The 22682-nt window shown below is 38.3% G+C and overlaps 1 protein-coding gene across 1 annotated transcript; it reads right to left on the reverse strand.

Moving 5' to 3' along the window:
- Nucleotides 1–609: 609 nt before the first annotated feature.
- On the reverse strand, nt 610–21895 carry LOC118280892 (mucin-22-like). Its single transcript, XM_050700623.1, has 26 exons — nt 21798–21895; nt 20778–20811; nt 19933–20052; nt 18880–18936; nt 18506–18553; nt 16742–16789; nt 15718–15813; nt 15270–15317; nt 14694–14789; nt 14173–14220; nt 13760–13855; nt 13187–13234; nt 12779–12874; nt 12569–12616; nt 12094–12189; nt 11318–11461; nt 10507–10605; nt 9926–9973; nt 9375–9515; nt 8578–8622; nt 8206–8253; nt 7845–7892; nt 7628–7675; nt 4255–7187; nt 1620–4107; nt 610–1232 (listed from the first exon to the last, which is right to left on the reverse strand). The coding sequence occupies exons 1-26, from the start codon at nt 21834–21836 to the stop codon at nt 1072–1074; spliced, it is 7221 nt and encodes a 2406-aa protein (XP_050556580.1). The 5' UTR covers nt 21837–21895; the 3' UTR covers nt 610–1071.
- Nucleotides 21896–22682: the final 787 nt, after the last annotated feature.

The following is a 22682-nucleotide window of genomic DNA, read 5'->3' on the forward strand; positions in this document are numbered from 1 at the left end:
TCGCACATAGACGATCGACGAACAAATCAACGGATGACGTCATAAATCCTAAACGCACATATGAAGTTTACATGCGAATAAACATGCATAGAAAATTACAGCAATGGGTAGAAAGCCCGAAAGGCATGATCACCTAGCCTGGTCGGAGGATCCTCCTTCTCTTAGGGAACTTCTCTCTGTTCTCTAAATAATTATAATGGCTGGGCCTATTGTCCTACACCGGGCACAATACCGATTTCCGTGCTGATCAGAAATACCTATTTCGAAAACCAAAGGTCCTGGTTAACACATAACCAATATTTCGGACCTGCAAATGGTATAAGTCCGTAAACGAGCAGACAGATCGCCTGCATTGATTAGTTTCCAACATTACTCGAAACCTATCGACCGTTACTCGAAAACAATCGAGCGCTACATAAAACGATCGAGCGTCCTTGAGATCATCAGCCAAGGTATCTTTCAACCTGTTCATCCATCAGCTTTTAATGTCTTAACAGGGAATGTAAGTAACCGTAAAGTATTTTCGATCTAAGATCTCTAGTTTTTCGTCATAATGCAAGATTACCATTCGATCCATTCTAATTACTTAAATGAATAAAACAACACAAATGATAAACACAATATTTTATTTCTTATAAATCATAGTATAAACACAGGAATTATATAGAAAAGGACAAACTGCTATTTAAATTCTAATTGATGACTAAACTATACAAGCACACTGCATTGATCTAGAGCTGCGGACTACCTAGCGGGTTTACCTTACAATAATAGGTACTATACTTATGCCAAGATGTAACATTTTTATTAATTATTATGTTATCGGCTTACTCACGTAATGTTTTGACGAGGAACTCGACTAGTTTCAAGCCATGCTAGAGGCTCATATTCATGAGCAGCATTCCGCGACACACGACGCGGCGATTGTCGCACTGCTACTAGTAGCCTCTAGCATGGCTTGAAACTAGTCGAGTTCCTCGTCAAAACATTACGTGAGTAAGCCGATAACATAATAATTAATTTAATATGTCTCACGAAAGTTACAATAAAATCTAAATTTTTATTGTTTCATTAATCTTCTGTGTCGAGTTCTTCTTCTGGTAATTCTGATAAAGGAATGATAGCTGGTGGAGTGTTGCTGCTACAGGTGCAGTAGCAGTTCTTGCCGCCAGGACCCTTCGGGAGGAGTAGGATCTTCAGACGCATGTTGGTCTCTAAGGCGTTCATAATTTCTGTAAGAATAAATATTAATTTTGACTAAACTAACATCAAGGCAAGTTAAACAAAAATCTTTAAATCATATTCTCCGCTAAGCGTCGGTCATTAGTGTCCTACTATAAAGTGTCTCTAGGCCCGCATCGTACGCATCGCACGCAACGGATTTTAGTTTGTCTTGTATAGAAACTCATACAACTGCGTCCACTGATCCGCATCGTACGGACCGCATCATCGGCAATGCCTACATGCGATGCGTACTGATGACGTCATACGGAATGCGTACTATGCGTTCGATGCGAGCTTGTTTGTTTGCTTTACGTTGAACGGAAAGCAAACTCGTACTAAGGGTACTATAGATTCTCATACTCATTTTCCTCTTATTCCATAACAAAAAAACTTACCTTTACGTCCTTGGTTGACACATAGCTTCCCTCCTGCTTTAGGCATTGCTACATCTGTCTCAAACTTCACTGCCTGTTGGTGACCGGGAGGCTTCGGCTCCGGAGCGTATGTCGGCTCGATAGTATTAGTTTTATCCAACGATGTTTGTTGCTTATCAACAACATTGGTTGTTGCTGCCTGGTTCATTTCTGTTGTTGTTGATGATGATGATGGGTTAATAGTTGTCTGTTCTTGTTGTTGAACTTTCTCAGTTGTTGTCGACAACTGTGTTGTGTCTTCAATGGTTTTTGTTGTTGTCGTTTCTTGTGTAACAACTTGAGTTGTGGTTACTTCTGCTTTGTTGTTTTGTGGTTCAGTTACTGTAGTAGCATCGTCTTTAGTTATTTTTGTAGATTCTTCAGTTGTCACTGGAGTAGACGGTTGAGTTGTTTGTTCTTTAAAATCTTCATCAGAAACAGCGCTGTCTACATGAGTACTGTTATCATCATATTCATTTGAACGACTGTCTTTAGTATTTTTTTCAGGATTATTAATTGTAGGCTGTTTTGTAGTAACATCTTTAGATTTTTCAGTATTTTCAGGTTGTAAGGGAGATCCTGTAGTCACATTTTCAGCCACAGGAGTGTCGCTTTTATTTATATCTGAAGTTGATTTTTCAGTTGTTGCGTCTTGATTTACTGTCGAAGAAGTAATTGTGTCAGCTGTTGATAGAGTTGTCGTTGTTGATAGGTTACTGTCAGTTGTTTGAAGGTTATTTTGTTGTTCTATATCTGGTTTGTTAGTTGTTTCAGTTGCTGATTCTTGAGTTGTTGGTAATTCACTGGTTGTTGAAAGGTTTCCGTCTGTTGTTGGTTGGTTATTTTGTTGTTCTATATCTGGTTTGTTAGTTGTTTCAGTTGATGGTACTTCATTGGTTGTTGGAAGGTTTTGTTCTGTTGTTGGTTGTTTTGTAATATCATTGGTTGATTGGGTAGTTGATATATCTGATACTGGTTTTTCTGTAACTCCTGTTGTTGATTCTGATATCTGTTTTGTTGTTTCTTCAGTAACAGCATTAACAGTTGTTGACTGATCATTAGAAAGTGTTGTTTTAGTTGATTCAGTTGTTTGTTCAGCAGAAATCACTTGTTGAGTTGTTGTGGACTCTTCAGCGAGTTTTTCAGTAGTAGCTAAGTCAGTTGTTGCTTGCTGAGTAGAAGGCACAGTTGCACTTTTATCAACAACTTTCTCAGTCGACACTGGTGACTCAGTAGAGACTGCTTCAGTAGTTGTTTGCTGATCAACGGTTGTTGATAAAATGGTTGTAGTTTCAGTAATAAGATTATCAGTACTGCTCACTTTTTGGAAATTTTCAGTAGTATTTTCGTCTGAATTTTCATAGGAGTCATATTGTTTTAATGTTTTATGATACTCCATTGATTCGGTAGAATGAGAATCATACTCAGAAGATGTATAACTCTCTTCTGACTCTGTTGACCATTCTTCTTGACTTCTTTCAGGTTTTTCAGTAGAAATGGATGCAGTTGATGGATTTGCGTTTACTGTTGGTGTTGTTGAAAGTTGTTGTGAAGTTGTTGTTGGACTTCCTTCAGTAATTGCAGAATTAGTTGATGATTGTACTTCTTGGCTCTCAATTGACAGTTGTTCTGAAGCTGTTGATGGACTTCCTTCAGTAGTAGCAGATTCACTTGTTGATTGGATCAGACCTTGAGTTGTTGTGGTTTCAGTTGTCAGTTGTTCTGAAGCTGTTGATGGACTTCCTTCAGTAGTTGCACCATCAGTTGTTGATTGTACTCCTTGAGTTGTTGCGCTCTCAGTTGACAGTTGTTCTGAAGTTGATGATGGACTTCCTTCAGTAGTTGCAGAAGTAGTTGTTGTTTGTACTTCTTGAGTTGTTGAGCTCTCAATTGACAGTTGTTGCAGAGTTGTTGATAGACTTGTTTCAGAAGTTCCAGAATCTGTTGTTGATTGTACTTCTTGATCTGTTGCGCTATCAGTTGACTGTTGTCCTGAAGTTGTTGATGGAGAAACTTCAGTTGTTGATGTTTGAGCTGTTGATGGTATATTATCTGTTGTTGTGTCCTCAGTAGATTGTTGGTTTGTTGATTCAGTGGCTGATTGTTCTACTGACTGAGTTGTTGTGACAGCTGGAGTTGATTGCTGATCAGTGACTGATGTTTCAGTAACTTCTTGATTTGTTGTTGGTGACGGAGTAGTTGTCGAAGTTACTTCAGTTGTTGATTGCTCAGGTGACTGTTGTTCTTTTGCTGACTGATCAGTGGTAGTTGAAGAGATATCTTGTACTGATTTCTCAGTAGCTGGTTGAGCTTCAGTTGTTGTTGATGACTGAGTTGTCGAATCAGCAACAGTTGACTGTTGTTCTACCGACGGTTGATCAGTAGAAACGTTCTCTGTACTCTTTTCAGTAGTTGATTGCTCAGTTGTTGTAAACACAGCTTCAGTAGTTATTTCCTCAGTAGTTCCAGCCTGATGAGTAGAAGAAACTGACTGTCTTGATTCCTCAGTTGGCTGTGCACTTGTTAGTGACTCAGTAGAAGACACAACTTGAGCTGTCGACGGCTGATCAGTGGAAACAGCTGCTTGTGTTGTTTCAGTAGCTAGTTCTGTTGTTACTGGTGACTGAGTTGTCAACTGTTCAGTGCTGGTTGCCTGTTCTGAAGATGATGATGATGAAGAGGAGTCTGATGATGAAGAAGCATCCTCAGTCGATATTTCCTCAGTTGAAATTTGTTCTGAAGCTGTTGTTGACTCAGTCGTTGATGCAGCTTGAGTTGTTGATATCTCAGTAGCTACAGACTGATCAGTAGTAGCAATATTTTGTGTTGATACATTATCAGTGACAGTCGGCTCAGTGGTTGTAGAAGAAACTAGTTGAGTTGTGGAAGCCTCTGTTGTTGTTGACTGATCAGTAGAAATTGATTGTGTTGTCGTTACTTCCTCAGTAGGAGTTTGTTCAGTAGCTTTATTAGTTGAAGAAGGTGTATTTTGAGTTGTCAGTGATTCTGTTGACGGCTCAAGAGAGGATTGAGTTGTTGCAGCTTCAGAAGTAGTTGTTACAGATGCAATATCTGTTGTTGAAGCCTGATCTTGAGTTGTTGTTGTCGAAGCTTCTGTTGTTGATTCTTCTTTAATTGTTGATGAAGGTACTGTTGTTACTTGTTCGCTAACAGATTGTGTAGTTGTTGAAACATATTCAGTTGTTATTTCATTTATATCTGTTTGTTTTAAAGTTGATGTAACTGTTGACGATTGTCCTATAGCAACAGTTGTTAGAGTTTCTGTTGTTGAACTAAAAGACAAAGGTGTAGTAGCTCCTTCAGTTGTTTCAAGATCTTCAATGGATTTTGAGTCGTATTCCCATTGCCTTTGAGTTTCTTCTTCTGAGCTATTTTCAGTAGAATCGTAAGCAGAAGAGTTCGATTCTTCCGAACTTACGTATTCATCTGAATGGTCTGTTGATGTTACTTGAGTTGTTGGAGTTGATTCAGTTGTTCCTTGTTCTTTTGTAGCCTGATTAGAGTCTGTTGTTGTTTGTTCTCCTGCTGTTGTAGTAATAGAAGATTCTGTATTTTGTTGAGTTGTTAGTAAAGATTGTTCAGAAGTAACTTTACTAGTTGTGTTATCAGTAATGTTAGCTTCTGTCGTAGATGTACTTTCTTCTTTGGGTTGTGCAGAAGTTGCTTGAGTAATATTCTCTTCTGATGCAGTTGTTGATGACTGATTTGTTGTTTTATCAGCAGAATTAGATTGTGTTGTTTGTTGTTCAGAAGTCGTAGTTTCAACTGTTGTAGTACCAGCATCAGTTGGTGGTAAAGTGGTAGTTGACTGATTTGTTGTTTTATCAGCAGAATTAGAGTCTGTTGTTTGTTGTTGAGTTGTCGTGGTTTCAACTGTTGTAGAACCAGCATCAGTTGATGGTAAAGTGGTAGTTGACAGTTGTTCTACAGTTGTTTGTTGAGTTGTTACTTCTGAATCAGAAGATTTTTCAGTTGTAGTACTTTCAGTAGTTTCTAAAGGTGTTTCTTGTGTAGTTGTTGTTGATTGAAGTTGTTCAACAACTGGAGTTGATGAAGTTGTTTCAAGATTATCACGTTCAGTTGTTTGTTGTTCTGTTGTAACAACTGTTGTTGATTCCTGAGCAGTTGTTGTTTCTAACGCCATAGTCGTCAACGGAGTTGTTGAGTCCTGAGTAGGAGTACTAGTTCCTTCAATTTTCTCAGTTGAAGTCGGCACTTGCTCAGTAGAGGTTGGTAAAGAAGAATTGTCAGTAGAAGAAGAAATGGCTTCTGTGCTAGAAAGAGACTTCTCAGATGTCGTAGGTGTATTTTCTTCTGTACTAGGAACTTCAGAACTGAACTCTTCTGAGGAAGAAGAAGACGAAGAGCAATCAGAAGATGAATCTTCTGTACTTCTAGAAGATGATGTGTAAGTTTCTGTTGAGCTCAATTTCTCAGAAGTACTATCTTCTGATGCGGTGTTTAAATCTTCTGGTTTGGGGGCATTTTTAGATTCTTCTTTTGGTTTTTGTGTTCCAGTGGTAGATTCAGTTGTTTGATCTGCTGCTGTTGTTGTTTTTAATTCTTCTGCAGTAACGCCAGATTCCGTAGAAGGTGTATTAGTATCTTCTGCGGGCTTCTGAGCTGTAGTAGACTGTTCAGTACTTAGAAGGGATTTTTCTGTGGTCTTTTCAGAAGTAATATTGCCTTCTGTAGTAGTTATAGATTCTTCTGTGACGCTTTTTGAAGTTGAAGAAGTAACTGGAGTCTCTTCTTTACCTTCTGTACTAGCTTCTACTAATGGTGTAGTCTGTTCATTATTCTGATTGTTAGTCCTAGATTCTTCTTTAGTTTTCTTCTCAGTAGCACTGTCTGTAGAAGATTTATCAGTATTCTTAGATTCAGTGACTTGATCAGTATCTTTAGGAGTTGTATTTTCAGTAGTAGGTCCATTTTCAGTGTTAATTTCTGGAGTTTGGTCTATTTTTGTAGTTACTTCTGTAGGCATTGAATTAGTAGAAGATTCTGTGCTGATTCCTTCTTTAACCTTCTTTTCTGTAGTAGATACTGGGTTTGCGGTTACATTATCTTCTGTAGAAGAAATTAATTCTGTGGTCACTTCTTTAGTGGCAGTAGAACTTAGCACAGAAGATGGAGTAGTTAAAATATCATTAAGAGTCTTCTGTGCCGTAGTTCCTTCTGAAATTTTCGATTCTTCCGTAGAAGTAATTGCTTCTGTGGACGTTATTTGTTCAGTTGGTCCTTCTGTACTACCAGATTCCTCTGTAGCTTTTTCTATAGTAGTTTGCTTTGCAGAAGAATTAGGTGTAGTTGTTAAATCTTCTTTAAGCGTAGTTTCCATTGATTTCGGTGTTGTAGTATCTTTTAAAAGATTATTTTCTGCTGTTGTTGGATTATTTTGTTTGGTGCTTGATTCTTCTGTACTGCTGCTTTCTGTGACTTCTTCAGAAGATTTGGCGGTAGAAGTAGTTGTCGTTCTTTCGATGCGAGGCTTATTCTTTTTTATGTAGTCTATCGCTTGGAGGATGGCTGGAAAATTAAGTGAAAAATTATATTTTGTGGATTTTAGTAGGTTTTATACTAGCTTCACTAACGGATAAACTGACAGACTATAATTTATTTATTTCTTTGTTAAAGTTAAAAAGTATCTAAGTATATGGTTTAATTGGAATAAATGATTGGACTTTAACTTTATTAAGTTATAATTTTATTGCAAGTTAATTGATTATGTATTCATTTGTAATAGGACATTGTTACTGTTACTCTAAATCTAGTCTGTCGTTTTGTTCTAGGTAACCTCAGAAATGGCTCGACCGATTTTGACAGGACTTTTGTTGGCAGGTAGCCGATAGAGTTACTTATGCTCTTTTGTTTTATATAATATAATTTCTCTTAAAAAACCAAATTTCTAAATTCTGTCGAAGATCATTATATAGCGGAAAGTAGTTATAAATTATAATTTAACTTACTTGATTGTCCAGTTGCCCTTTTCAAGTCTCTTAAAGCGTCAATGAAATCTGAGGGAAAATATTATTTTTTAATAACAGTTCACTAAGTGTTATGCTTTTAAAACTAATGAGTATACAAAAAAAGTTTCTTCGGGAAAGTTGTTTGTAATCATGAGTACAATCACGTGTTTAAATATCGTTCACTAATTACCAGTCACCCTATATAAATAATACTCACTGTCCGTCGATGTATATTCTTCAGTTATAAAAACTGCTTCCTCCAAATCTAAAATGAGGATAAAAAATATTATTAAATACCTCTTGTAATCCTGTAGATTTTATTATAACTTTCGCGAGACATATTAAATTAATTATTATGTTATCGGCTTACTCACGTAACAGCGTAGCAGCGCGACAATCGCCGCGTCGTGTGTCGCGGAATGCTGCTCATGAATATGAGTCTCTAGCATGGCTTGAAACTAGACGAGTTCCTCGTCAAACAGTTACGTGAGTGAGTAAGCCGATAACATAATAATTAATCCTGTAGATGTAATAAAAGACTTTGTATTTGAATGTTTGTTATAAAAAATGTAACTCACAGTAAGCCTTGCTGATTGTGATGATGTTTTCAAAGAATTGCACGATATCTGTAAATAAATATGTATATTAAGTAACAATAAAATATCGTCACGGCTTTTATTCCCGAAGGGCCGAAGGGGTAGGCAGAGGTGCACATTACGGTACGTACTGTCCCCATACAATATACACCCATTTTTCACCATTTGTGTTAAGATCCCATGTAATAGGGGGTGCCTATGTGTTGTTTCAGACCATAATCTACAACTGTTCCAAATTTCATCTCGATCTCTTCAGCCGTTTCGACGTAAAGGAGTAACAAACAAACACACAAACTTTCGTGTTTATATTATTAGTAGAATACTTGTAGGTAGTTAAATAATTTAGTTACTTACCCATTTCAGTTATATCAAATATCAGCTGAATTATGTCGAACAATTCTGAAAATAAAATATTTAAATAATTAATATTGTTTTGATATTTAATCGATGTGTAAATAGAGGTGCACAAATATTTATGCTAGACAAATGTCTATGTCAGACAAATTATGGAGTTTATTGCTCGTTGATCTCCATTCGTAGCAACACTTTGGTACAAGCACCTAGCTTCACTGACAGACGGACTGACGGACAATCTGCACATATATGTAACATAACATATAAAGGCATAAAGGGTGTAAACGGGACGCTACCGAATACTGGTAGAAATTCTTTTTGTTTTTATAATTTTAATCGTTTTTGTTTTCGTGTTATTCATGCAACCATAGCTATAAGCAGTTGATTACAACACTGAATACACTGATTTAAAAAAAAATAAAGCTCGAGTTTTGCTTTCTCCTGTTTGCGGCGTTTAGGAGCGTTCCGTTTACATACTGTATGTATCATCCACTCTTCACCACTTAAGATATGTGTCCCGAATTGGGAATAATTTCCAATTGTCTACAGAAATGACACCAGTTGTCCACAGAAATGAGACCAGTTGTCCACAGAAATGAGACCAGTTGTCCACAGAAATGACATAAGTTGTCAACATAGTAGCCGAAAGAGATAATCATGAATTCTATAATTTTTTGTTAAATAGATCGCACCTAAATCTATCCAGATATTTTGATTTCAATCGATAACCGATTTCGGCCACAAACTACAACAATATTCGTAAACATCACTTCATTACAAATGATTTTATTACTAACCATCGACGCCACAGATCTTCTTCAGCATGGCAGCGGCAACCTTAATATTAGTAGCGTTGGTCACTTTTAGTATCGTTTCCAGAAATACAATCACCTCTACATCCGTGTATTTGTATACTTCGTCGAAAAATACAAAAATGTCTGAAAAGAAATAACTTGTTATAGAATTTATTTTAGTTTGCTTTTTCACCAGAGATGTGCTATGTAGCTATGCTGCGATGATGTAATAGCCACATAGTGTCACACTATGTGACCGTTTCTACCGATACTAAGCCATGTAGCTGTGCGAGAGAGATGCGCAGTTCGAGTATCGATAGTAGGGACAGGAAGGTTTCCCTACTATCGAATGCAACATCGTGCATAGCATACATCCATAACATGCATCTTTTCATTTAAAAAGTTATTGTAATAAAAATAAAACTAATGAGTGTACAAAAAACGTTTCTTCGGCAAAGTTGTTTGTAATCATGAGTACAATCACGTGTTTAAATATCGTTCACTAATTACCAGTCACCCTATAAACCTATAGAGGGAGGTGCAACAAAACTTACCGTCAATGGATGTCACCGTGGCGATCACTTGCCATGCTTCTTGTAGAGCTGCAAACAAAATATGAGTAAAATAGACATGGCAATTAAATTATTAACAAATTCCATGTATGGGGCGGATCAAGCCCTAATCAATGAATTTAGGGAAACGAGTATGATCAACCGAACCCACCAAACATTGTAGATCAAATAGTTCGTATCTATTCGTAGGGCAATCGAAACTAATTAGTGAATTTGATCGAACATGAACGTTTGTCAATCCCAATTAACCAAACATTATATAATTTCGTGAATCTATTCGTAGATTTAAAAAATCCCAGTTTCCTAATAACTACAAATTGAATGGACTGGCTTGATTGGAGTGATACTACAGGTTATCGAAAACGGACGTGAATGTGTTTCCCCCATCTCAAAATCCCCAACAACCTTCAAATTCCTAACGATTAAAAGGCCAGCAATGCACTTGTAACCTCTGGTGTATTTATACGCCGCCTATTTCTTACCATCAGGTCATCCGTCTTCTCGTTTACTCCCTTACACCATAAAAAAACAAAAAAACGGAACAAAGAATTTATTATACTCACATTTGGTCCCAGTAATAGACATAAGTCTTTTAAAGAAGTCAATAATATCGTCATGTCCTGAATTGACACGAATTAGCTCCAAAAAGTCCAGTAGATTGGCTGAAAATATTAAATAATAATCATTATTATCACATGTAAACAGCAACTAATGTAAAGAGATTGTCCAGTCAACTGATGGTAGCGGTGACTGTCCAGGCGACACGTATTTAGGTATCGTCATGAGCTAATGTTCACATGTAAACAGCAGCTCATGTAAAGAGATTGTCCAGTCAACTGATGGTGCGGTGACTGTCCAAACATCGTACTTACTATCTTCATGAGCTAATGTTCAAAATGTAAACAGCAGCTCATGTAAAGAGATTGTCCAGTCAACTGATGGTAGCAGTAAAGACTGTCAAGGCGATAAACGTACTTAGGTATAGTCATGAGCTAATGTTCACATGTAAACAGCAGCTCATGTAAAGAGATTGTCCAGTCAACTGATTGTAGCGGTGACTGTCCAGGCGACACACATACTTAGGTATCGTCATGAGCTAATGTTCACATGTAAACAGTAGCTCATGTAAAGAGATTGTCCAGTCAACTGATTGTAGCGGTGACTGTCCAGGCGACACACATACTTAGGTATCGTCATGAGCTAATGTTCACATGTAAACAGCAGCTCATGTAAAGAGATTGTCCAGTCAACTGATGGTAGCGGTGACTGTCCAGGCGACACACGTACTTAGGTATCGTCATGAGCTAATGTTCACATGTAAACAGCAGCTCATGTAGGTTTTAAAAGCAAAATGTTATTGTAAAATCTACTTACTCTCCTTAGAAGTAAGACCCAAAATTAATTTGGCAGCTTCTCTGATGTTTTTCGTTTGGGTAACGTCCAGTAAAGAATTCAAGAAGTATAAAGCATCCTGACGTTTCGTTACTTTATTTATTTTGTGAATAACGCTGACAATATCTGAAAGGGAAAATAAAGTCAATTTAAATTAAATTAAGTATCTTTCTTTTTAAAAAAAACGGTACTCCACACTAGGATTATCTCCTGTGTCGTGGGTGTGTTTACAAACATACAAGTTCACATACACATGACACATAGACCCGAAACTACTAATTGTGTATCAAACAAAGAGATGACACCCAGACCCCAAACAACAATTGTGGATTACACCCAGACCCCAAAAACAATCTGTGGATTACACAAAAAGTTGCTCCGTGCACGAATCGAACCTGCTACGCGTAGCATGGCAGACGGTTGCCCAGCCACCATGCCAACCGTGTAGTATTGTTGTGGCAGTCAGCTTTCTTAAGCTAAAATCGATGTGAAATGTTTCCAAAAAAGCCATAACCAGCTTTCGCATGATCAGCTTTTAGCAGCGAGGCGCCCGCGCTATCGGAAGACTAGTAACTAGGTAGGTATTTTGGAACATTACGCGCGCGTGCTAATTAAATATTGCTGTTTTGTTATTGTGATAAAAATAAAACTAATGAGTATACAAAAAAAGTTTCTTCGGGAAAGTTGTTTGTAATCATGAGTACAATCACGTGTTTAAATATCGTTCACTAATTACCAGTCATCCTATATGTACTTACTATCTGTTCCAAAGGCGTCCTTGAATGCCTTTTGTACTTCCAGCAAATTGTCGTTTCCTCCAATCTTATGTAGGTTCTCTATAATTACTCTAAGACCTGAAAAAACATTGTAGATTGATTAAAAGTCTAAAAATATATTTATTTACATTATTTCGTACATAAGTGTGAGAGAGTCATGATTCAGGCACAAAAACTAAATCGGTCGAGTGATACTACGGTCTCACCGAAAACCGAAACAACGCTTGCGTTGTCATTCCGTTGTGTGACTGAGGTTACCGGAAGCCTAGTTCCAATTTTCCCAATCCCGATTCCTCAACAACCCTTAAATTCATAACCCCAAAAAGGCCAGCAATTACTTGTAAAGTTTCTAGTGTTTTGGCCGTCCATAGGCGGCGGCGATTGCTTACCATCAGGTGATCCGTCTGGAGGTTTACCGGCTTATTTAAATCAAAACAAAAGCTGATATGTAACTTACTTCCTCGGTTAACAGCCTGTGTCAATTCTTCTAAAGCGTATTTCGTTTCTGTGGAATAAAAAAAATATAAAAACTAAATTGTTTCAACTTCAGTGAGGCCCTGTACACCATACGTATATGTATATTAATTTTGACTCGCTAAGTACTTAGCTGGAAAATATCATGGAAAGTGTTTTTTTTTTGTAACAAGTAGATATAATGTATACTCACGGGTTTGTTTGGTGATAGCTTTCAGCATTAATAAACTGTCTGTCAGTGATTTCGTGTTCAGCAAATGATTCAATGACGCAATCGCATCACCGATATCTGTTAAATAAAATAAATATAATTTAAAAAAATATTTCCTGTGTACTGATTTTTTTCCTGTATATTATAAGACACATGTTTTTATTTTAAAAAGAAATAATTGCCACGGAAGCTAAGTAAACCCACATAATTAGTTACGTGTGTCGTAAATTATCGTATCGTATATTTTTAATTACAGAAAAAAATGTAAAATGTGCCTGTCTATCATGTTTAAAACTTTTAAATCATGCTTGATAGAAGGGGAAAATACGTTGCTAATATAGGCAAATCTACTCAGAATTGAAAATAAGACATTTTTCAAATTAAACTCACCCACAGTGCGAGTACCCAATAGCAGGAGGTTGAAAGCTCCCTTCAGGTCTGAAAAATTAAACCAATACATTAGTAATTTAATACATTTTTTGAGCATAATGATTGCTGATTTCTGGAGCTGCGGACTACCTAGCGGGTTACTGAGGCTCCGGCTCAAAAATCATGAGTAGGACGGATCATCCAATGACTTCTGCCGTCTTGGGCGAGGCGAGAGGGAGTGTCAGACTCTTACTGATTAAAAACTATCCCGTTGCCTTTTCCTTTGAAGCTTTGGTAACCCGTCAAATCGTTCGCAGGTCCGGAAGGAACAGTAGAAGTATAACTTTAATTTATATTCTTACCTAAATTAACTAAAAATCACGGTTTACTCACGTACATTAATGGAGAAAAGCTCTACTAGTTTCGAGTCACAGAGGAACTCTTGAAGAACATAAGCAGCGTGCGCAGACGTGGCAACGTCGAGAATAGGCGCTAGGAGAAGCTCTACTTCTCCATTAATGTACGTGAGTAAACCGTGATTTTTTAGTTAATTTAGTATGTCTCACGATAGTATTTATAAAAATACAATCGTACCTATTTCAGGGAGCAGAACTTTCAGCAATCTCGGGAATTCAGCCGGACCGAGGCCACTTGTTAGTTTCAGTATCTCTATTTTCAGGCCGTCCACACCTGAAAAGAAACATAACTTCTTTATATCATCATCATACCTACAATATAAAATCATGACTTTTAATCCTTGAAGGGTTAGACAGAGGTGCACGTTTTTTTTTTAAACCTTACCCTACACTAGGATTTTCTCCTGTGTCGTGGGTGCGTTTACAAACATACAAGTTCACATACACATGACACCCAGACCCGGAACAACAATTTGTGGATCACACAACGAGGTGCTCCGTGCGGGAATTAAACTCGCTTCACGTTGCACGGCAGCCAGTTGCTCAGCCACCGCACTAACTGTGCTGAATATTTAAATAACGGCTACTTACCATTAGTATGTGCGATATGTTCGAAGTGATCAGCTATTTCATGAGGATCTGAAATAAGATGAAATATAAAATTATGGAAAATAGTTTTTTTTTTACGTTTGATGGGTCGACGTTTGGCCGCTATCTCGCCTGATGGTAAGTGACGATGCGGCCTACGATGATAAAAATATTTTGTAAAACAATCACTACACTTTTTTCTTCTTTTTAAACCAGCCTTCTGATTGTCTCTATGACTTTGACTTAAGATGTACGTATAATAATAAAAATCAACTATAATACTGTAAAGAAACAATGTAACGAAGTATTGTATCGTGAATCTGATTGAAAACTTATGGAGTTTCTTGCTCGTTCTTTTCAATAGAAATCTACACTTTGGAACGAGCAAATAGAACAACTAGAGGACTGACCGACAGACTGACATTTTTTTAAATATTTGCGCTGAGATTGCAATTTCAAAACTGCCTTCCCGGTCTATTTGAAATAAATAATTTTGACTTTTACTAAAGATGTAATCAACAAACCTCTTTCTCCAGATATCTTCTGTAGACTCTCAAGAATTCCGTCGAAGTCATCGTGTCCAATCAAAGGTTTCAACATCGCAAACGCTTTCAGCACGTCTGTAATTCATATGATCATATTTACAAAATTATTAATATTGAAAGTGAACTTGGCATAATTATTTAGCAGTGTTGTGTTTAAAGATTACAATAGTGAAGAAATTTCGTACCCTGGACCAGTTAATTCAATTTGAGAACATAAAGAAGTTAAATAAATATTGACTCTACTCTGCATAAAGTGGTTCACAAATACGCACGATATGACAGAGACAGTGAGAGAGATAGCTCTTTCATAACAAATTCCTAAGTAGATGTTTTTGTATGAAAAATAAAACTACTCAGTACTCATAATCAATAATGTATATTAACTATATTGTAATCTTCAAACACAACACTACCTCCCAAATAAAGTCGTGGCAGATACTTTTAGAACACATTATATGTTCTGTGGACATTGATGTGTAAAGCCCTGTGGCCTAAATTATTATGAAGAAAATTAAATAGAAATAGTAAAAACATAATGTGTTGCATTTCACTCACCATCTTCATTGGTCATCTGTTTCAGAATCTCCACAATAGTTTTCAAAACTGAAAAGCAAGTTTAATTATTTATTAATAGTTCCGTGGACATTAAAATATCACAAATTTTATTGACTGCCTCGTTGGTCGAGTGGTCGCAAGTGCGACTGCCGACAAGGGGTCTTAGGTTCGATTCCTGGGTCGGGCAAATGATTACTGGTTTTTTTTTCAGTTTATCGAAAATTTGTCAGAAGTAGCACGGAGTCTTGAAACTTATAATTAGAAATTATAAGCCCAGGTTTCCTCACGATGTTTTCCTTCACCGTTTATCAGTGGTGTTTAAATAATCTTAGAAAGTACATATAAGTCAGAAAAAGAGTGCCCGACTTTAATTGTTGTCCGAGACACGGGGACCGGCGCGGGAATCGATCCCGCGACACGTTGCAGTCGATAAGACTGTATAACTTACCCGGGGCATCATCCATAAGTTCCACAAAGTCCACGACACGGTGCCAAGATCTGGCTCCCTTGCATTTCTTCAAGAATTTCAGCTTTTTCAGGTCATCTGTTTAAGAAATCGTTGTGGAGTGAGGTTATCGGAGGCCTAAATCCCCCATGACCAATCATCCCAATCCTCAGTCTAAAAAAATAAGAGAACCGAAGAAAATAAAAAAAAATAAGAAAACAGGAGAAGTCTTCGAGATTTCTCCTGTGTCGTAGGTAATTTTCTTTTTATGGGACAAGCCCGCAATACCTCCCTAGCCGCTGCAACTCCTGTGTACCAGGATCTACAGTAGATACAACCATGAAAACACCGGAACACTGAAGTCCAGTGCGTCGCTAGGACATGAATGTCTGTATTGGATTTCGCAACGAAACAAATCAGAAAATATTATTAGAGGAGAAGAAAAAGAAAACGATAGTTTCCACTTCCCTCTAGTTTAATTTAATTCCCTAGGTTAATTTAATGCAGGAGACAGAATGAGTGAGGCCTGAAGGCACAAAAAGAGTTTGCTCAACTGAGAGAAGCCCAATCGTCAAGCACCATGAAAATTTTAAATGTGTCGTAGGTAAAACGCGAAAAGGGTCGCCAACTCAGCATAAGGGTGCTTTTCCACCAGAGATGTGCTGTGTAGCTATACTACGAAGATGTAATAGCTAAGCTGTGAAACTATGTGACCGTTTCCACTGATGTTAAACTATGTAACTGTGCGAGAAAGATGCGGTGCTTGAGTATGCGATGTATCGATAGTAGGAAAGCCATCCTTAGCACGCATCTTTCCATATAAAAAAACATAGCTTAGCTAAATCCGTTTCCACCAGTGCTAAGCTATATGTACCAATGAATATGATTGGTGGTAACCAAACGCATCCACAGCAACGTAGTATAGCACATCTCTGGTGGAAAAGCACAATTCATCAGGTGCAATTTAGCACCTAACACTGACTCACTTGGCACCCCATTGCGTTATTCACCGTGACCATTCTCTTACCTGTAAGTCCTGTGAGATTTTCAATGTATTTCATGGCAGAGGCTTCATCTGAAATGATAAAAATTTTAACATATAGACAACATCACGTATTTAGGTCAACCTATTACCAGTTTACAATGTTGTAGTTTGTCGTTTGTTTATAATTTGCCTGACACAGGAATCGAACCCGAGACCCTTTTCAAATTAAACTTAAAATCTATCTTAAACTTTTTTTATAAAGAATCTGGAAGATGAAAGTCCTCCAATGACTATCCGTCAATCCGTCTTGGGCGAGGCGAGAGGGTACTGACTAAAAACTACCCTGTTGCTACTCCTGCTTTTCAAGCCGATTCGAGCTGATACTCCCCACGATAATAGATTTTCACCCTTTAAAAATAATAAAAAAACTAAACTTAATATTATTTTGAAAGAAAATTGCCAATTTTATCCACCGAAGTTTTCATAGAATGTATGTATATACTTGTACCCAATATACGAACGTTTTATGTACATAGACGCCTTTTGTCCAAAATTTAATAAATCGAGGTTACATTACATGAACTACACTTGTTTAAACACAAGGAAATACGATCTCCTTAGTTATCGTCACTTAGATTTAATTTTAATGTATACTGAAACTATGTTTACTTTTAATAGTCGTAATTTTGTGTAAAGTTGAGCAAGTAAAGATTGAATATTATTTGATTTTGGCTACTTTCTTAGTCGGTATGAATATTACGTAGTACGAATGGGCCGGCTCGACCGGAGTGATACCACGGCCTCACAGAAAACTGACGTGAAACAACGCTTGCGTCGTGTTTTGTTGTGTGAGTGAGGTGACTGGAGGCCCAATTACTCCCCTTCCCAATCTTCCCAATCCCCGATTCCCCAACAACCCTTAAATTCCTAACACACAAAAGGTCGACAACGCACTTGTAACGCCTCTAATGTTTCAAGTGCCTATGGGCGGCGGCGATTGATAACCATTAGGTGATCAGTCTGGTAGTTTACCGACTTATACCACCATTAAAAATATTATGATACATATCAACTTAACAATAAATGCTGTTTGTCAATTATTAAAGTACATTGACCTCTTGAAATATGACGAATATGTATGACAAATTAACAATACTACGCAGTTATTGTATTTTGTTTACCTAATTAAATAAGGTATGTACATCATAATTAACGTAATGGAACGAATGTGTCGGCTCGACCGGAGTGATACCGTGGTATCACTTGGCCGTGGCCTCACAGAAAACCGACGTGAAACAACGCTTGCGTTGTGTTTCATTGCGTAAGTGAGGTTACCGGAGGCCCAATTACTCCCCTATCCCAATCCCCGGTTCCCCAATAACCCTTAAATTCCTAACCCCCAAAAGGCCGGCAACGCACTTGTAACGCTTCTGGTGTTTCTAGTGTCTTTTGGCAGCAGCGATTGCTTATCATCAGATAATACGTCTGCTAGTTTACCGGTGTGGCGACACATGACAAGTGATAGACGACAGAAGTCGCAAATAGACGATCGACGAACAAATCAATGACGTCATAAATATCCTACATCGCACATGTGAAGTTTACGAAGTTGGGCAGAAAGCCCGTCAGGCACAATCACCTCGCCTGGTCGGAGGATACTGCTTTTCTTAGGGAACTTTACTCACTGTTCCCTAAACCGGCTTTTACAAAATATGAAAATAAAAAAGGGGTGGCAACGAAGGGTATCCGTGTTACCGGCACCACGGGGCTCATTGACTAAGTAATAATAAAGTTTATTAAACATACCTTCGAATCCAGTTAAGTGGTACAGGATATCGTTGGCGTCAGTTTGACCTGAAAATAAAGGAAAGTCAACATTAATTTGAATAATACTCGTAATAAAACTGACAATGATGAATGTAAAATATTGATTGTATGTATTGTGTGTTAGGTACTTAGGTTGGCTTGGCGAGTAGACTGCGCGCACGCTGCTTATGAGTAAGAGTCCCTCTGTGACTCAAAACGGGTAGAGCTTTTCTCACACAAAAAATTGCTCCATGCGGGAATCGGACCCGCTACACCGCGCCAATTGTGCAGTCAATCTTATTATTATATTAAGATAATTTTAATGATCAATGCAAATAGGTGTTGAAAAAAAATGAAATTAAGTTGATATTTACTTCTAACTCCTAACACACTTCTTAATCCACTGGAGATGGACAGCTCGGAGTCAGCATCTGAAAGAAAAATAACAAAATGTCAAATAAAAGCTAGGCATTTTGGCTCGACCGGAGTGATACCACGGCCTCACCGAAAACCGACGTGAAACAACGCTTGCGTTGTGTTTCGTTGTGTGAGTGAGGTTACCGGAGGCCCAATCTTCCCAATCCCCGATTCCCCAACAACCCTTAAATTCCTAACCCCCAAAAGGTAACGCACTTGTAACGCCTCTGGTGTTTCAAGTGTCCATGGGCGGTGGCGATTGCTTACCATCAGGTGATACGTCTGCTCAATTACCGGCGTGTTCCATAAAATAAAAAAATAAAATCAACAGGGCGCTTACTCTTGAAACCAATCTCAATGTCCACCATGTAATAATTAATTTACCCTTTTTTTAAGGGGGGAAAATCATCCAATGACTTCTCTCGCCTGAGGCGAGAGATAGTGTCAGACTCTTACTGACTAAAAACCACCCCGTTCCTACTCCTGCTTTTCGAAACGGAGCCCCGGTAAACCCGCTAGGTAGTCCGCAGCTCCGGATCAAGCATCAGCCCTACTGGGCCCCATCTGTGGTGGTCTGATGGCTCTTTGAGGCGCGTACTTATACACGGTGTAACAAAAAGGGGGTATACATATCAAGTGCACGGTTTCTAGATAACATAACAAATGATACGGGAAGGGTTTTTTAAACTCATGTTTTCATGGAATGAAGTTATGAATTTTTCCAATATATTTTTTTTTTATTTTTCATGCGAATCAAAATTAGGTAGGTACTAGGCGATCTGATTTACTGAAGAAATGTTTCGTAATTAGCGAGTGACGCCTGTAGTGTTATGATACGTGTGTATGGTTTATAAAATCAAGAACCATGCGACATCAAGTATTTGGTAACAATTTTTTTTAAACGTATTTTGAGCTGAAAATTTGTGTAGAGATTCTATTCAAGCTGTATTCTTCAGTGCTTCTTAATGTATATGGGTATTTTGTTACACGCTATATAATTCTGCTCTTACCACCAGTTCTCCTGTTCCGTTCTCTTCTCCCACGGTAGTCGCTGCTGTCGTCTTCCGAGCTGATCTCCTCGTCAGCATGCTTTCTTCCTCTCCGATGGTGGTGATGTTTGTCTCCATCATCTATTGAAGACAGAATTGAGTATCACAGCCAACTAGTTATAGCCTTTATAAGTGTCGTAGCGTCGGCCTTTTATCCCCGATGGGGTAGGCAGAGGTGCTCATTACGGCACGCAATGCCACTGTACAACCACTTTTCACCATTTGTGTTATAAGTCCCATGTAATAGGGGTGAGCCTATTGTCATATACTGGACAGAATTCTAGACTTCGTGCTACTACTGAGAAATTTTCGAAAAACTGAAAATAGCCTAGTAGTACTCTGTCCGACCCGTGAATCGAACCAGAGACTCCTTAAGCGGCAGTTGCACTTGTAACCACGAGGCTGAGCATTTATGTCTTATGTTTATTTGTTATAGGACTAAGTTAGTTTTATGCCATGGAGATAACAGAAACTATGGAGTGCCAAGGATTCTAGGATCCTTATATACTTCTTTAGCTTCCATCAGTTACATAAATATTTTTGGACTAATTATCATGTTATCGGCTAACTTACGTAACTATTTGACGAGGAATTCGACTAGTTTCAAACTTCTTAGCTCTTTCTAGAGGCTTATATTCATGAGCAGCATTCCGCGACACGACGCGGCGATTTTCACACTGCTACCAAGTTTATCGTCAAACAGTTACGTGAGTAAGCCGATAACATAATAAGTAATTAATTTAGTATGTCTCACGAAAGTTATAATAAAAATATATTTCTGTGTAGGTATTATAATTATTTCTTACCTGATAAATGGCCTGCTGTTATTGTCACGTGGACCTGTAAATTAAAATTGATGTTTCTAAAGAACACTCAGAAGACACTTTCCAAGTTTCAATACATATTTCCAAATGCCAAAAATGGTGGACATTTTGTGGGAGGACCGGTTTGAACGGAGTGATACCACGGCCGAGCTGTACCTAAACCGACGTGAAACAACGCTTGCGTTGTGTTTCGTTGTGTGAGTGAGGTTACTGGACGCCCAATATCGGGGGATATTTGAGGGGACTAGAGGCCCAATTATCAGGGGATATTTAATTATTGGGAAGGGGTTCCCATTCCCAGATTCCCCAACAACCCTTAAATTCCTAACCCCAAAAAGGCCGGCAACGCAAGACAGTATTGACATCTATTATTTTGCTGTTCCTTTCATTTATCTCAGTTTACATCTTTGTATCTTGGAAAATCCTGGGAAAATTCTTTAACTGACACAGGATTCGAACCTGAGACACTGTTTTATGGTGTGCCATGTAGCTATGCTAAAAAGATGTAATAGCTAAGCTGTGAAACTATATGACCGTTTCCACTGATACTAAGCTATGTAGCTGTGCGAGGAAGATGCGCAGCTTGAGTATGCGATGTATCGATAGTAGGGAAGCCATCCATAGCACGCATCTTTCCATATAAAAAACATAGCTTAGCTGAGTCCGTTTCCAACAGTGCTAAACTATGTGTACCAATGAATATGATTGGTGGAAACCAAACGTATCTACAGCAACTTAGCATAGCACATCCCTGGTGCAAAAACATCCTTAAAAACATTGAATAATTTTGTAATATCTGATGTTTCGGGTGTCCATGGCCGGTGCTGATTGCTTACCATCAGGTGATCCGTTTGATTATGTTCCCGTTTACATAAAAAAAGAATACTATTGTAATTGTAAGACTAATTAAATTAATCTACATCTCTGGTGGAAAAACACCGTAAACCGGTGATGGAAAACACATTTTCTTTAAAACTAACATAAATACTTCAGGTTACTCACAAATATCACAGCAATTAAGAATCCAAATACGGCACGCATGGTAGTGTTAACACCAAAGTGGACAGATTGAATAAATCTGCTTCACCACTGCGCCGCCTACAATGGGCTGACAAGATTTATATAATTTATTGGGTAAATATATAAACAGCTGTGTCAAGTTAAAGTTTTTTTGTTTTTCCGTCGAAATTTTGGCTAGGATTTCTGCTGTGGTTTTGGTTGTTTTTTTTTAAGACGTTGCGCCACACTAGGATTTTCTCCTGTGTCGTGTGTGCGTTTACAAATGTACAAGTTCACATGCACATGACATCCAGAGCATAAAGAACAATTTGTGGATCACACAAAGAGTTGTTCCGTGTGAGAATCGAATCCGCTACACGTTGCACGGCAGCCAGTTGCCCAGCCATCGCGCCTACCGTGCAATGAAATGATTTCTTTTGTATTTTATCATTAAGTATGGGAGAGCCATGCTTCGGCACGAATAGGCCGGGTCGACCGGAGTGATACCACGGCCTCACAGAGAACCGACGTGAAACAACGCTTGCGTTGTGTTTCGTCGTGTGAGTGAAGTTGCCGGAAGCCCAATTTCCCAGCAACCTTTAAATTCCTAACCCCCAAAAGACCAGCAACTCATTTGTAACGCCTTTGGTGTTTCGTCCATGGGCAGTGGTAATTGCTTACCATCAGGTGATACGTTTGCTCGTTTACCGGTTCTATAAAAAATGACTTCTTCCGCCCTGTGCGAGGCGAGAGGGAGTGTCAGACTCTTACTGACTAAAAACCACCCCGTTCCTTCTCCTGCTTTTCGAGCCGGAGCCCCGGTAAACCCGCTAGGTAGTCCGCAGCTCCGGATCAGACCGAAGCATGGCTTACCCACGTGCAAAAACG

This window comes from Spodoptera frugiperda, chromosome 19 (genome assembly GCF_023101765.2).
Source record: "Spodoptera frugiperda isolate SF20-4 chromosome 19, AGI-APGP_CSIRO_Sfru_2.0, whole genome shotgun sequence".
NCBI lineage: Eukaryota > Metazoa > Arthropoda > Insecta > Lepidoptera > Noctuidae > Spodoptera > Spodoptera frugiperda.